Here is a 16,558-nt window from a genome sequence, read left to right on the forward strand (position 1 = left end):
TCTCGAAGCTGACATTTCTCAAAAAAACGGAATGTGTAACAAAACAAACTAATAAGAAACTTTGCTACCATCAAAATACTGGAGAGCAGAGGTCAGAGTGATATCACTATGTAAATAAATAAAGTGTAGGGCAGCTCCACATACACTGTAATGAAAAATGATTGTTGCTAAATCAATTAAAAAGGAGAAATAATTTAAAACGGAACTATCAAAAACTATGCATTCTGAATGAGGAAAAAGAGGAGTCATATTCAATACAAATCTTTTAAATTTAATGAGACATTATTATTTATCACAAAAAAAAATCATTGATAAAAGAAAAACAAGTTTGTCACATTTTGGTCATTCATGACACCTTTCCATTACATTAGGCTGGAGTTGAACTGGGAGAACAGAATAAAAACTGAGGCGGTTGAATACAGGGGTAGATGTAAAAAGGCGTGGGGAGGGCTTTTGGCCTCATCTCCAGTTCAGAACCTTCCTGAACGCTCCCTGTCTCTTGAGCGGCGTCTCTCGCGGTCACGGCCACCTCCACCTCCTCCTCCACCACCTCCTCCTCCTCTTTCTCCTCCGCCTCCTCTTTCTCCTCCGCCTCCTCCTCTTTCTCCTCCGCCTCTTTCTCCTCCTCCTCCTCCTCCTCCACCTCCACCTCCTCCTCCTCCTCCTCCACCTCTAGGCGGCTTGTCCCTTGAGCGGGAACGCCTCTCTCTGGACCGAGACCGAGACCTACCACCGGCGTGTCTGCTGTGAAGGAGAAGAAAAGGAAGTGTTATGAAACGGCTTTAAAAATCTTTTGTGCACCAAGAATTGGTTTAAAAAAAAAAAAACAGATTTTTTTTCTGTACCCCTTCCTCCTGCGTCCATAGAGGTCTCTCCTAAGTTCACGGGAGATGGGTTTCAGATGCATGAAGTTACAGAAGCCACCACGGGTGCACTCTCTGTGGAGAAAGAACATCGCAGTTTAAGGCCACGAGGGAAAAAAAGCAGGAAAACATCAATGTCACAGAAGAATCTTAGGCTATGTTCATTCAGAGTAGCCTCGGAAACCCAGACGATTTTATTTCCAGGGAGGAAAAAAAAGTCTGGGGCCGAGTCCACTTCAATTCGGCATACTGATCGCCTGCACCTTTGTTAAATTGACGCAGACACGCGCACACACATCTCTCTCTCTCTGTCAGTGAGAGAGTGACTGACAAATCCAATATTTGTACAATTGGACTCAGATTGGCTTATCAAGTCTGAACAGAAAAAAATCATTCCTGTGTGAAGTGAGCGGTGCAACTATACATTTGTTATAGTTACTGTAGTCTGTATGCTGTATTGTAGTGCACTGTGCTCTCTACTGTAGCGTACTCTGTGCCACTTTGTACTGTACTCTACTGGCCACTTTAGGTGGTGCAGCTTTCCATGCTTGGACATACATACACAGACACAGGGACAGACATACGGACACACATAGCTCCGTAATGGAGCGGAGGCACCGCTCAAAAAATGAAACAAAGGGAGTGATTTGTGGTAAAGATGTGTCTCAATATGGACACTGAAAAGTTCAAGTGCACAAAGATTCTACACTGCAGTACTGACCCCATTTCATACTGGCGACAACAGGCTTCTCTGAAGTCTGTGACTGGGGACAGTTCAGCATGGACGGCTTGTGCATTGAACCACCGGTTATTTAGGTCCATCACTGCCTTCTCAGCATCCTCCTCGCGGCGGAACTGGAAAAAAGGAAAAGAAAAAGAGTAAGCGGCATATTATGCATATCTCTGCTGTCGGGAGGAAACCTCTTAACTCCAAAAAATTTCAGGAAATGGAAAAACTAATATTACATTTTTCAGAGATTGAAGAAAACCTTTTTTTTAACAAAACAATACTGCCTCATCAAAGTTGGTATTGTGACTTTGTATATTATCAGATACTTGCATGTGTCATTACATTATCACCACTTTACCCGAATACAGCTCAAACGGAGTTAGGTGGTTTTCTCTGTCAAGATAGTTCTTATCAGACAGAAAAATCTCTTAACTCCACTGACAATGGATCTCCAAGTTTGATCATCACACACACACACACACACACGTATCCGTCTGTCTCTCTCACTCACTCGCATGTATGCACGGACACACACACACACACACAGAAACTGTCTTTCTTTTTGTTTATCTTCCGCGCAGCTCTGAGGCTGAGCTGCAGTCAGTGCCCCCACAGAGCAGTGGAGTTAAGTGTTTCTACTGAGTTTGAGGATTAATGGAGTTAAGAGGTTCTTTCAGAAGCGCTTTTTGATACTTTCCATTGGTTCAATATGTTCATAACACACAGACGTAAAAGGGTGTTCAGTAGCATCGATTTATGAAAACAAATCAAAAATGGAGTTATGAGGTTTCCTCTCGACAGCAACGACATCAGTGTTCAATGCAGAAAATCATGGGAGTGGTAAATGTGTGTGTACGACGTGCATCAAATGCACACATACACAAAACCAACCTTCACATACACGTTCCCAACCAGGTGGTCTCCGAGGTTATCGCACACGTTCATTTCCTCCACCTCTCCATATTTTTCTTCCATTTCTGTGAAGACCTCCTAGAGCAGCAGATACAGGAGAGAATGCAAAATAGATGACGCAACAGTGACGTGTATAAATATATTTAGGAATTTAGTGCAGCAGTCCATCTGACATTATCCTACTAATAAGTCTGATCTACAACATTTTAATGACCTTTTTTGTTAACTTAACATTTGACAAATAATCGAAATTTCTGCGCGTGGCTAAGGAACACACGTGGGCCAGTAAAAAAAAGTCCCCCCTCCACCTTGGTAGCCACATAAATGTGCTTTTGCATGTGATGTGACAGACCAGAGAGTGCACTTCATTTTATTCCTCATACAAAGATGCCATTGCCTGGCCCTGTATCTCAAGTGGTTAAATAAATATTTGATTAAGGAATATAATATGCTTTTTGTATTCTTTCTGCATATAATCAAAATGTAGATTTTCATGTTAGACATTGAAGGAAATTAAGATTCTCAGATTTAAAAGGAAAAAAAGAGAAAAACACAGCTTATCAATTTATCACACGGGCAGACGCACCGACGCAGTCTACCATTCATTGTAATAATTCCAATAATTATGCAATCCTTATTAGCAGGAAGGAACAAGTGACTCATCGCATCCAACAGACACTGACACTCCTGTCCTGTATTACGACCAGAAATTCTATAGTTCAGTATTGAAGATCTGGTGCATAAAGTAGTAAATATTCTAAATTATTTTACTTTACTTGCGTCTAGGACCGCATCCCAACTAACATTCTAAAAAAGGGTGTGCTTATCTGCTGTGTTTCCAACGACGCTCTGCAGACTGGATATCTCCCATCCATCTTTAAAAACAGCCGTTTTATGACTGCACTTGAAAACAAAAACTAAATTATGGACTCTACTACTCGCAATAGACCAACACAAAAAAAAAGCTTTGGAAATCTGGCAGGGAAACCCATTGCAAACTCACTTCCTGTAGCACTCTATAGTAGGCAAGCACTCACCTCAAAGAACTCATCATAGTGCTCCTGCATCTCCACATCACTGACAGCACCTAGTGGCAATAGTAGAGAATTACACACTAACATTAGTTAATAAAAATCCATCTTCTGAAATGATGCATTTATTTTATTTGCATAGTACAACTACCAAAACATTTGGAATGTAAACTTGTGATTAGACTGAACCTTTAAAAAGGCAGTATCTATCTTCTTCTATCACTGACTACTTGTTTTCATATTTATAGCCATACTTGAATGTGAATGAATGAGTCATTTCCTCACGCAACATTTCCCGGAAGCTTTGGTAAATGTTAAACTCAGTCTCAGTGCTAGAATTTCAGGAACTAATATTAATATCTGGAGTGTCTCCAAGCCAATAAAGAGAAGTACAGTATTACCCAACATGCACAATATAAAATGTTAAATGGTGCATTTATATAGCACCTTTATCCAAGGCGCTTTACAGAGATTGTGCATTACATTCACCCACTCACACACAGATGCCAGAGGAAACCATGCAAGGCACCAGCCTGCACATCAGGAGCAATTAGGGGTTCAGTGTCTTGCTCAAGGACACTTAGACACCAACTCTGGGGGAGCCCGGGGTTTGAACAGGGAAACTTGCGATTCCCATCCCGTCACTCTACCCCTGAGCCACTGCCGCCCCATTAAACTAACATTACTTTTCTCTGTGGGTGGGTGTAGGAACATTACATTCAGTATCACAAAATCATCAAGTATTGGCAGGTTATCCTATGTGAACAGATCTCCAGAAGGTAATTGTCAAATAAAGAGAAAGGTAGGCGCATGAAAAAGAGTGTTTGAGACCCAAATGGGTGCAAAACTTACAGTTCAAACCATCAGCTGACTGGGCACTGTTTTGAGGGTTACGGTAAATGTTCAAGAGGGCAATTGTCTGAAATTAAAAAAATGTACATTAGTGAGACTTGGTTTTAATTTGACATAAAAGGGCAAAGACTCAAAAATTGTCTCCATAAAGGCCCCAAAAAATTACATAGGATAAAAAAAAATATATATCATCATCATCCACTGCACTGGTCCAGGATGCTGCAAATCAGAAAGCACAAGTGAAAATCTCAGAATGTTAAATATATATATATACATTTTCTCTCAGTCAGGGAGATGGATTGCTGAGGTAGAGAGCAACTTACATCTACCATCAGCTCAGTACTTACCACATGACTCAGTTACCCAAGCCATGGTACTCATACAGAGTTGGCAGTGCCCGGGATCAAACCTTGACCGAGCTACCCGGACACATTTTTTAGCGTTTTGAGAGAGGAAAAAAAAGTTAAATCTTAAAATGTTAATGTGAAATGTATTGTATCATTTAATATGTAAAAGTTATTAGCATCCACTCTGAGATTTTCAACTGAGAAAGACAACATTACCCATTGTATGGTACAAAACAAAAACACCCTTCAGGCAAAATACTACAATCAGAGAGGTAGTACACAACTTAGTCTACATGTTCATTTTCCAAATTATCATTTACTAGAGCGCTACCCGTTGGAGTCTCTACAGCAGTGACCGTTGCGCACTGGCCTACTCTGAACGATGCCCCAACCAGATATTATGTGTCCCTTTTATGCCCATATATGGAGTTCCTTCAGGCACGCCCAAAAATGGAGTCTACTACGCAGACGTAAGAACAGGCCAGCTCCATATATGGACCCTGGGCAGGGGCCCTGTCCAGAGCCCGGGCAGAGGTCTTTTTGGGACGGTTCTGGACAACCGTGGGTCGGACCGACTCGACACCAGGCACTGCAATCCCTGTGGTGGTGTGGAACGCGCGTGTCGAATTTGTTCGGTGGAGGGGACCGATTACAAAAGTACACACAGACTTGGTGCATTTATAGATAGATGTAATAAATCTATAACAGATGCTAGGAGAGCATCTATGCAATCTGGGAATCCACCCGTAAAATAAATAATTTAACCTCTGGAGCAAGCTCTTTCAATAACAGACACCGAGGCTTCTGGTTGTGACCCTTTTTGATAATTTTGACTGCTCTATCTGGTTCTTCCCGTGTCTACAGTCTGACCAGTAACAGCACTGCAAAAGAAACATGAAGTCAACAGATGTGCGGTTTGATAGTTATTTTGTATGTTGCTAAAGTACACAAAATTCCATATTTAAAACCTCTTCAGCACCTTTGTCTGAGGTGCTTGCTAGAACAGCGAGATGTGTTTACATACGTACATACGTTTTGTTTTTAATTGAGGAACACCACACCGGCACACCCTAACATCTTTTTGGGAGAGGGGAAGGAGCAAAAATGTTTGCGTATTTTTTTTTTTTTCTGCCAGCCTGCACCTGGGCATCAATCACTAGTATAAGTATTTCCCGCTTTAGCACCCCCTGCTACCAGTACTGAGACCAACCCTCCAGAGCAATGCATCCGCTATTAGATGCAGAACTTAAAAAAGTGAAGGCAGCGGGATTCAGCTGGGACCTAAAACCTGGAGGGCTGAGAGAGGACTGGAGCAGAGGCACTTACAGTGGGAGCCGTCGGCCGTCTGTTCACTGTTTTGGGGGTTACGGTAGATGTTTTGTATCAAGATGGTCTGCAGAGGGAAAAATAAAGATATATATTTATAAAAAATAAATGTATTATCTTCCCCCAGAACTACAATTGCAGACTTTGAGGATTAAAGTTTATCATCCAGGACCTAGAGGAACCTGGTAGTGATGGGAATGGAGGAGGGCGGTCTCTGACCCATACGACCTTAGGAAGAGGATGGGGATACTTCTTGGACCTAGAAGCTGGTAGTAAGTTGTGGCTGAAAATTCCTGGACTTAAAACTTTGAAAGAAGAAAATGACACCAAAAAGATGTAGAGGTTGCCAGTACTTGACCGTCTTTGTAGTTCATTCCACTTCTGGGACGATTATGTCTTATGCCTGAATCCAGGTTTGCACACTCGAAGATGAGCAGGACAAAATATGAAAATATCTACCAAAGATTCTCCCAACATTTGGTTACCTGAATGATACCAGACACCCTATATAAAAACCAAAGTCTACGCTAAGGTGTTTGAAGACCAGCAGACAACTTGGAAAACACAAAGGAAACATCCATTTTAAAGTATTAGTGAGTGTGTGTGCGTGAGAGAAATACACTATATAATATACAACCCCTCTGTGAAACTGTAAGTACTATCGATTAGAGCCAGACCGATAAACAGTTGGCCAATATTGGCTTATGGATGGCAGACATTAAGCGCACAGGTAGTAAAATGAGCTTGACGTAGTTTGACAGAGCAACTTTTGTCGTAGTTTGACTTTTAACTTTTGTTACTCACACTTTAAGTTTGCTTATTCTGTATTAGTTACACAGCTCAAACTGCATACCTTTGTCACAACCAAAATTGAGGGACCCATGCTAAAAGTGAGCATGCAAATATCAGATATTGATGAAATTGTTTTACAACCAAAATTGGTATTGGCAACAAAACTTCATCTCTTTACATACTATAGTAACAATTTAGTATAGCTGACAGCAATTAGTGCTTACTTACAGTAAGTACACTTGCAAAGCTTAGCAAAGAAATGCTAACAAAAATAGTATCTTACTTTGATGTATTATAATCATTACACTTAATTACTACACCAGCAAGCTGTAAGCATCTCTTACATTAGCAACTTCTTGATTATCACATTGAAAGTTATTAAAATTAACAACTTCAAGAGACCTGGAAAAAAGTTTTAGATTGCACGATGCCCACATGGAAGCTGAGCATTATGTCCTTAAATTAAAAGTTAAAAAGTTAGACAGCATTATTAGAAAAGAACCATTTACATGTTAAAAGATGGAGAGAAATGCATTATGGAAAATATAAAACATTAAAATATCATATATATCATCACCTGCTCATAAAAACGTATAAAGCAGAATAATTGACACAAAGTACTAAATAGTGTAAGTATGGCTATATTAAATTATTAGTTTGCAATACATTTCAGGACTAGTAGCCTCAACTTACCTGGCTGAAAGTGGGCTTGTTGTGCAATCTCGAGCAGCGGTCGCCATGTCGACAGGCACCAATTTTAAAATAAAAGGAGCAGTTCACCCTTTAGAATAACAAGAAAATAATGAAAATGGTGAGGTACAGAAATTAATGTTCTTCTGGTAATAATGTACGATTCTCTAAATGTAGATTCCGTTTCATTTCAAGGTCTTTAGGACCTCAACAACTTGAGGCGGTTAGTGGCTAGTTGTCTTCATTCATTCGATTGTCCCAAGAAAAAAAACGTGCCTGCTAATTCCCACAATTATGTTTGATAGTGTTAATTTCATCTAGGCATATTGTACTAACTATACTTAAGTCTCTTTAATTTACTTTTTAACACAGTTGTGAAGCAATACTACCAAAGAAAGTAAACACATGCATGAATTTGAATTAAGAGGTTATACGTTGCGTTAGCATTAGCGAGCAGTAGCATCAGCTACTTAGCATCAGTCTCTGAATGCTAGTCTTAACTTTAATCCAACGAACCAGTTCTTGCATTATGATTATCCATGATAAGATACGTCCCAGAGGAGAAACAAAGTATGAACGGCAGAAGAAAAGCATACGATAGTAAAGTTATAACTCGATTTTACTCACTTATCCTTTTCAGTGCCGAAAATGGACGCCAAGTATTCCGCCATCTTGGATGGATGGTGCTACAACAATGGGCGCTCTTCCGGCTTGATATTTTCAGAGTAAGAGGTGTGGTGTTTACGCATGGTAAAGCAAGAAAGCTAGAGAAGGAAAAGACGACACTTCCTTCTCTAGCTTTCTTGTGGTAAAGTAGGAACAAGGATTAAAAAATATATTTTAGTTACGGTTATTATAATGTTTCAATATTATGCTGTAAATAAAGTATGCTATATATCAAGTATGTTAATTTGCGTTTTGAATACTTTTGATTTTTTTTTTTATAAACAATCGCCTACAAAACAGCTCAGAGGCTGCTAGAATAAGTAGTCCTCTAACTCAGTGGTTCCCAAAGTGTGGTCCGGGGACCCCTAGGGGTCATTGAGGGAGTTCCAGGGGGTCCCCAGCTAAATGATACGTAGGAACCAAATGGACCCTATTTGGTTCCATTTGTACACTCAGCGTTAAATTAACTTTGATTTTACTATATGTATTGGGGTCCCAGAGATAGAAATGGGGGCCGTATAGCCTAATTCAGGTCAAACAGGGGGTCCTTGAAATGAAAATGGTTGAAAATCACTGCTAGTGCCACAAAAATCTTCTATTATGGGGGTCCTTGGCATATATTTTCTAATGGGGGTCCGCAGGCTAATGAGTGTCAATTTGGGGGTCTTTGCCATGAAATAGTTTGAGAATCACTTTTATGCTGTGAATGTTGATTGATCGATTGCTTTATTAGACATAAAGTAAACAGCACAAGGTAGAGTCAGACATTTGCCCTAAAAGGATAACACAAAAAGTCCTGAGGATGTTTCCATTGCAGTACTCTGTATTCAATTCTTCAACATATATAAATAACACCAAAATACAGTATCAACAATGTAAAACATTTGTATTGTTGTATGTATATACTGTATAGGTAAGCTACTATATGTAATCAGGGATTTATGGAATTAGAACAGTCATTGTGTGAGTGTGTCTGCGTTTTCAATTCAAATGAGCTTCATTGGCATGAGAAAACATGTTAGAAAAGCTACATATATGAGAGAGAGAGAGATTTAATAACCATGTAGGCCCCTACTTGAACTTGTGTGTATGTGAATTGAAAGAATACTCAATAGAGGAAAACTGAATTGACTGTGTATCACTGTTGATCTGTTCATAGCTTCCCACTCTGCAAGCTCTGTAAACATTCAAAACAAAGCCAGTCACAGTCCATAGTCCATACTATAAAGGCAATTCTATAATGCATTCAAACTTTGGATGAAAAACAAAAACAAAGGGCCACAAAATCTGACAGGTTTATAAAAGTTTATTTTGTTTTTCTATTTCCAATAATTAACCAACAAACTTAACAAAACCCCATGTCGAAATTTCAGTACTACAGAAATTTGACAGCATTGATTTGACACATAATTCTGCCTGGGGCTGGGTTCAAGTCTCCTCCCCCTCCTCCCTTGTGATGATGATGACCAAAACTTGCATGAATAATACGTTGGACTGGCCTGGCTAACTGGGGCTGTTTCCCTAAAAAAAACTGGAATATATGATAAGATAATTTTCGGTGCATTGTTATCTGAGAAGGTATGACAGTTTGCAAAGCTTCAGTGATTCAACTGTACATAAATAAATCCAGGAGAGTGTGTACTAGGTTTCTATCCAGGTTCAGAGACGCACTCTCTTCCCGCTCTGCTGCTGTAGAGAATCCAGCCAACCCACAATCTGCTGGAAGAGGCCGCCTACCGAACAACATTAGCCACAAACGAGGCTAAGCTAGCGCTGACTGCCTGCTACAGACAGGGATCTTTCCCGTCGTCTTGTAAAAAAAAAAAGAGACACCCGTCTTGGGGTTTCAACTGAATATCCGAGCTAATCTAGGTAGTTTGTGAACTTGGCTAACATTAAAGAAGTTGTCCTTGTTTGAGATCTCAATCAGCTCCAGTGGGGGAGAGAGGTAGGTAGCTGCTGCCCGCCGCGACAACAACAACAGGTCGTATGACTGTACGGCTTCCAAATGCATGCGACAAAATGTCGCTTTTCTTTAATCCTTCTCAATGCCGTTACGATTCACGATGCTTTTCCCCCGTCGTTGTAGTATTGCCAAAACGAACCCACGGCCATGAGCTCTGCATTTACAGTGACAACGTGCCTGGTATTTCGTCGCGCCCGCTCTCGGAAGTCTTAATAACGCTGTAAACCTAGCCAGGATTTCCGGCTCCTTTCCATTTGCCCTATGCTGTTTTGTTTCCGTTTATTCCATTTCCGTTTCAAAAAAGTTTTCTACATTCAAAGTTGGCCTGTGTTTTTGTTATAATCTACATAAATGTACGGCGCGATGTGCTTGAACGATGATTTTAAGTGTTGTTTGGTACACCGAGGAGCGACGGACGGCCGTGCGGGCGACGGGCGTGTGGTCTCGGCTCCTACAAAAGTGGAGCTCCGTGTCTCGGCGTGGTGGAGGACCAGACAACAACCGAGCGACACGTGTAATGTGTCCAACTATTATAGCAACATATTTCTATATTTCCGACCACATGGAGGTTGTTAAGACTCCCCTGCTTATAGTTTTTTGTACAATAATGGCCTAGCATTTGGCCTTTCGACGTGAGTGAAGCCTCGCCCTCGAGTTGGCTAACGTTAGCACTTAAAGCACACTGTAAACTGTCCCAGACGGCCAATGATGAGTCGAGGCTGAAGCGGCCCTTCCATTTCAAACTGCTTTGTACTACATTGTTATTACACATTATACACAATAACATACAGCAATCCAAACTATTCTCGAATGCTTTGTAGTAGCATCACATGTGAATATATATATATATATATATATATATATATATATATATATATATTATATTATATTTTTATATATTGATTTGTATATATATATATATATATATATATATATATATATACACATATATTTTATATTATATATATTTTTATATATTGATTTGATTGATTGATTGAAATATTAACAGTTTGCAGAATTACAGTACATTTCAAGCACAACTCAATACAAAGACTGTTAACTGTGAGTGGATGACCCAATAAAGCATTACACTTGTTTACAAGAGGCTCCACCTTGTTCAATTCATTACATTTTCAGGACAGCATTATCATTTATATGCAGACTCTATCACATATAATATTTTATTACCTTTTTAATTGATACCCAGATGATGTTTATTGATATCAATCTGTTTTTGCAAATTAGTTCCCCGTAATCCACAGCATCATTCAGTGTAGTGGAATTGATAGAAGGCAGAGTATGTTTGTTTTTATTTCAAGTGCCTTTCATGTGTTAAATGTTTACTTGTTTCAACCTTTGCTGTTTTGGGTTCAGTTTTGTCCGTTATGATTATTGAATGATAATGACATATTTAACATTCTCACCTTTCTACAACAGCTTGCCTCTTGGGCGCCTAAAAGAAAATGTCTAAAAGCGAGACCGAAGAGATGATAGAGATTGAGATTGATGGCCAGGATAAACAGGAGTGCCTGGAGGAAGGGTGAGCATTATGAAATTAGAATATGCATAGTCCATACAGGATTCCCATTATTTGAAATAAACCTTTTCCCCTCTAAATATATGCACTCCTTCTGTTATTTCCCATTTAGTGTTGAAGAACATACCATCACTGCTGCAGATTTGATCCAGCAAGATATTGACATCAATGAGCCAATCGGCAACTTGAAGAAGCTCCTAGAGCCCCGTATCCAGGTGTCACTTGATGCATATGAGATCTGCCTACAAGACATACAGGTAGCAAACAAATGCAGAACGGAATATCTGCCAGACAGTTTTCCCTTTGTGTAACTAAAGTTGTAAACTGATTTTTATTTTCAAAGAAAGATTTTCTTGTGTTATGGATGATTTAAAAGAATGCAAATATCACCTCTCATTCACCTCTTCCTATATTTTTTTAGTTGCATCCTGATCACAGCCTCTTTGATCAGGGAGTGAAGACTGATGGCACCGTGCAACTCAGCCTGCAAATCATAACCAAACCAGGTATAGATTTGCTTAACTACCATAATATATGGTAGTTTTCCTTCTTTATCTAATAGTGACAAAAGGAAATATGCAAGCTTTAAAATAAGTATAAAACCACTCCCGTATGCTTATCTTCTTGCCCAGGTGAGGAGAAGTTGAACATCCTGGAAATCGTGAAGCCGGTGGAGACGGTGGAGGTGGTGATCGATCCGGATGCGGCGGGCGAGGATGGGACTATGATGGAGGAGGGACAGCTCATTGCCGTGGAGCGCTCTGCCCTGAATGACGACACCTCGGAACAGGTCACCCGCTGGGCTGCAGCCCTAGAAGGCTACCGCAAGGAGCAGGTCCGCCTGGGAATACCATATGGTAAGGAACCCACGCAGGATTATTGCACAGTAAAATCTTCAGTGTTCATTTATCCATTTGAAACTCTTGAGAGTGTACTAACATTTATAGGGGTCCGTTACATTTATACACTCAGGGTTTTATGAACACTCCGTATTCTGACTGTGTATACAGTATACCACAATGAGAGATAAAGATCTGCTCTGAATGTTTTGTATTCAAGTGTGAATTTGTGCTTTTTATCCATTCTTCAGACCCAGTTCTGTGGTCAGCTGACCAGGTGATCCACTGGGCTGTGTGGGTCATGAAGGAGTTTAATATTGACGAGATGGAGGTAGGGGGAATCCACATCCCCGGACGAGACCTCTGCTCATTCAGCCAGGATGAATTCCTTCAAAAAGTACCCAATGGAGAGATACTCTGGAGCCACCTTGAACTGCTACGCAAATGTAAGTCAGAAGGGTTTGGGTTTTTTAATGGGCCTCAAGAAACTGAACTGAACTTGGTCAACATGAACTTGAGATGGGCTTTGACCTTATCGTTTTCGTCTTTATTTCAGATGTGTTGGCCAGCCAGGACCAGGTTGGACAGGATGGTGCTGTCACCATTGATCAACGTAAGGCCCTTCCCAAAAATGAAATGAGTTGATATGATATGATTCATAGTATCCCTTTTATAAGACACATTTGTGAGGCATTTCATTTTCTGACTTTTATTATTTATTTTGGTCTGTTTTTGAACGTGAAAAGTAGCCAGATTAAAGCTTAAAACAAATAGCCTAATTCATCATTTAAATATAGGTCAAGGTCAAGTTTATTTGCATGTCCCAAATTGGGCCCAAATTGGGCTAGGCTCTAAAAACTCAGTTAAACATACAAAAGACAAGAACAGACAAATACAGAGTACTTATAGTAAACTTGTATTATGAAGATAAAGACATTGCTGTTGAACATTTCTTCTGATTGGAAATTATTGTAATAATTCTGATCCAGAAATGTACAAATAGTTTTGAATGTTAAAATACTATACATTTGCTTTGGTTCTGTCTGTATGTGGCTCCAGCTGTGCAGATAATCCCAGCCCCAGTTCAACCTATTATAAAGGTGTTGAAGCAGAACCGTGCCCCCAGAACTCCTCGCATCTCAGGTGGTGAGGAGCGCAGCTCACCTGGCAACCGCACAGGTACTCGTAATAAACAATAACACTTTATACAGAACACGGAACACTCTATACAGTGCAATATGCATACACTGTGTGTGTGTGTGTGTGTGTGTGTGTGTGTGTGTGTGTGTGTGTGTGTGTGTGTGTGTGTGTGTGTGTGTGTGTGTGTGTGTGTGTGTGTGTGTGTGTGTGTGTGTGTGTGTGTGTGTGTGAGAGATAATGCAATTCTGGCAGAAATATTAAACGTTCCAACTTTTGCATAGTATGTGTATATAATGTGTGCATATGTGTGCCGTCTAAGTACAATATGGTGTCATTTTGTTGAGGGTGTGTGAGGGGTGTCATGTACAATTGTGTGTATATAGCTGCCTCTGTGTATGTACTGTAGTAGGCAAATAGTTGGATATTTAATTTTACTGGATCTTTTTGCCATTTAGCATGCTACCACAAACTGCTGTTTTCAGGGAATCTAGGAATATAATACATAGTACATTTTAGAAAGAAAAAAACCCCCACTATACAACTATACTTCAAAATGTTTTTTATAAAAGGTATAATTTTGCCTGAGACAGGCAATAACTCAAGGCTCACAGTTTGTAAAAAGTAAAAGCCCATGTACGTGAGGTACGTACTGCATGCTAAATAATGCAAATGTTTCAGCAAAGTGATGCCATTCTAGGGATGAAATGTCAGTATTAATATCTCATATTAATACTAGATGTATTTCACCGTTACTAGGTAACAACGGTCAAATTCAGCTATGGCAGTTTCTGCTGGAGCTGCTGACCGACAAGGATTCAAGAGACTGCATCTCCTGGGTGGGTGAGGAAGGGGAGTTCAAACTCAACCAGCCAGAGCTTGTGGCTCAGAAATGGGGCCAGCGTAAGAACAAGCCCACCATGAATTACGAGAAACTCAGCAGAGCCCTCAGGTTTGTGTAATATTTGGTCTCCATTTGTGTTAAAAAATTGGCTTGTAAGTAAAACATTTTGTTTTCTCAAACAATCTTTAATATTTTCAATAGAGGGTATGCGCATGACATCATCATCATACCAGGAAGTTATGCAGGATGGCTACTGAGTGGCAAAAAACTACTTTCTGGCCTTGACAGCCCATACATCCAAACAGAAAAGTTCTGTTTCATTGCATGAAATGACTTTTAACAACATTAAATTCACGTTGTCACTCACTTTGCCACTCGGTCTGTCATTCAATATATGCATGCACATACTCTATATACTATCACTTCTCACATTCATGCGTTTGTTTTGACATAATGTATATAACCTATACAATTTTTATTTATATGTATAATAAATGGAGACTCCATACAACAGAGTACTTGTAGCAATTTATCATGCCTCGTATGTGTGGTAATTCTTGTTATTCCATATTCTTACCCAGGTATTACTACGATGGAGACATGATCAGCAAGGTACAAGGCAAGCGCTTTGTGTACAAGTTTGTGTGTGACCTGAGGACTCTGATTGGCTACAGTGCTGCGGAGCTCAACACATTAGTGACAGAGTGTGAACAGAAGAAGATGGCTCGGATGCAACTGCATGGGCTCGGAGCGCTCGGTCAGCCCATCACTACAGTGACGCTGTCCACCACTGCAATGGACAAGGACAGTTGAAGGAAGCAGGGCACAACAGCGCTCTTTGACTGCTCTGGGCATAGTAGGTTGCCGTCTCCCACTCATCAGCAAATTGGTTGACTCGTTCCTGTAAGGCAATGATCTCTAATCCTTGAGAAGAGTGGATTGACAACTTAGAAGAGTGGGGCGGAGGCAAGCGGAGTGCGCCTTTAAGTTGCTTTTTCTGTTCTTTTATTCTTTCTTTTTTGTTTGTTTTTTCTAACCCCAAGGAGAGAATCTTGTTCAGGAGAGAATGCATGTGACGTGAGATGTTTCGAGATGAGAAACCTCACTATTGTACGTGTGTCTGGATGTTTGAATGTGAATCGACAACCCAACTTTGAGCTCTGCATCATATGTTCCGTCTGTAGCTTAGCTTTGTTTCCATTGTATATACCGGTACTCCATGTTTTTGATAGCCACATGGGCAATTGTATTTTCATATTTTCCATTCATAGAGGATCTGTTTTTGTATTTTTATTTGGTGTCTTTTCCCTATATTGTGGACCCTTTTTGTCCACCAGGGGGAATAAAGTGGAGAGCATTTTTCTTAATGACTAGGATTCTATTCATTCAATGTTATAAAGTAGCTTTACTAGCTATTAAGAGGTGCCACGCGCACGCACACTCTCACACACTTATAATTTATTTTTCCTCCAATAAATCCCTAGTAATAACTTAGGAAAACCAGAAAAAGTGCATCTTGGAGCACATGTCTCCACCAGGTCAGGTAGGTTATTGTGGGCCAGCAATGTTCAGAAATCAATGATATGGAATATGAATCGGACACATCCGTCTTGATTACATGGCTATAAAGATGTGTATAATTTTGCATGATGTTTGGTCAAAATCTAGGAGTAATATCTAAAAATCAAGCCTCCTGGTGGTGCTATAACGGGACAATGTGAAAAGGGTGGCATTTCTTCCTCGGCCTAGTGGGAATGTGAGTGCAAAGTTTCCCAGCAATTTCACAGCTGTGTTTATGATTGAGACATTTTGTTCAAAATGAGCCACTCCAAACTTGGATCAAAGTCATATGATTTGTCACACGTTACCGCAGTGAAAATTGTTCTCCGCATTTGACCCATCTCTTGGAGCGGTGAGCTGCAGCTGTGCCGCGCTCGGGAATCATTTGATTAGTAGATTTGACCCCCCAATCCAACCCTTTGATGCTGAGTGTCAAGCAGGGAGGCATTGGGTCCCATTTTTACCC

At 40.2% G+C, this 16,558-nt stretch overlaps 2 protein-coding genes across 5 annotated transcripts; one reads left to right on the top strand and one right to left on the bottom strand.

Moving 5' to 3' along the window:
* Nucleotides 1-250: 250 nt before the first annotated feature.
* Nucleotides 251-8,311, bottom strand: u2af1 (U2 small nuclear RNA auxiliary factor 1). 3 transcript variants are annotated; one of them, XM_079518384.1, is made up of 8 exons: nt 8,171-8,311; nt 7,547-7,634; nt 4,389-4,455; nt 3,543-3,592; nt 2,485-2,583; nt 1,585-1,718; nt 846-938; nt 251-744 (listed from the first exon to the last, which is right to left on the bottom strand). In XM_079518384.1, exons 1-8 carry the CDS (start codon nt 8,212-8,214, stop codon nt 471-473), a joined length of 849 nt encoding a protein of 282 aa, XP_079374510.1. In that variant the 5' UTR covers nt 8,215-8,311; the 3' UTR covers nt 251-470. The 3 variants fall into 3 exon arrangements, with proteins under 3 accessions (XP_079374510.1, XP_079374509.1, XP_079374508.1); XM_079518383.1 differs by having other exon boundaries at nt 251-741; nt 3,543-3,619; XM_079518382.1 differs by having other exon boundaries at nt 3,543-3,619.
* A 1,288-nt stretch (nt 8,312-9,599) lies between these two features.
* Nucleotides 9,600-15,894, top strand: gabpa (GA binding protein transcription factor subunit alpha). Of its 2 annotated transcripts, none has more exons than XM_079518386.1 (10): nt 9,600-9,787; nt 11,613-11,715; nt 11,825-11,969; nt 12,134-12,218; nt 12,345-12,569; nt 12,803-12,997; nt 13,108-13,164; nt 13,611-13,730; nt 14,448-14,640; nt 15,114-15,894. In XM_079518386.1, the coding sequence occupies exons 2-10, from the start codon at nt 11,639-11,641 to the stop codon at nt 15,343-15,345; spliced, it is 1,329 nt and encodes a 442-aa protein (XP_079374512.1). In that variant the 5' UTR covers nt 9,600-9,787; nt 11,613-11,638; the 3' UTR covers nt 15,346-15,894. The 2 variants fall into 2 exon arrangements, with proteins under 2 accessions (XP_079374512.1, XP_079374511.1); XM_079518385.1 differs by lacking the exon at nt 9,600-9,787 and adding an exon at nt 9,799-10,157.
* Nucleotides 15,895-16,558: the final 664 nt, after the last annotated feature.

The sequence above is a fragment of the Electrona antarctica genome, assembly GCF_951216825.1.
Source record: "Electrona antarctica genome assembly, chromosome: 13".
NCBI classification, from domain to species: Eukaryota; Metazoa; Chordata; class Actinopteri; order Myctophiformes; family Myctophidae; genus Electrona; species Electrona antarctica.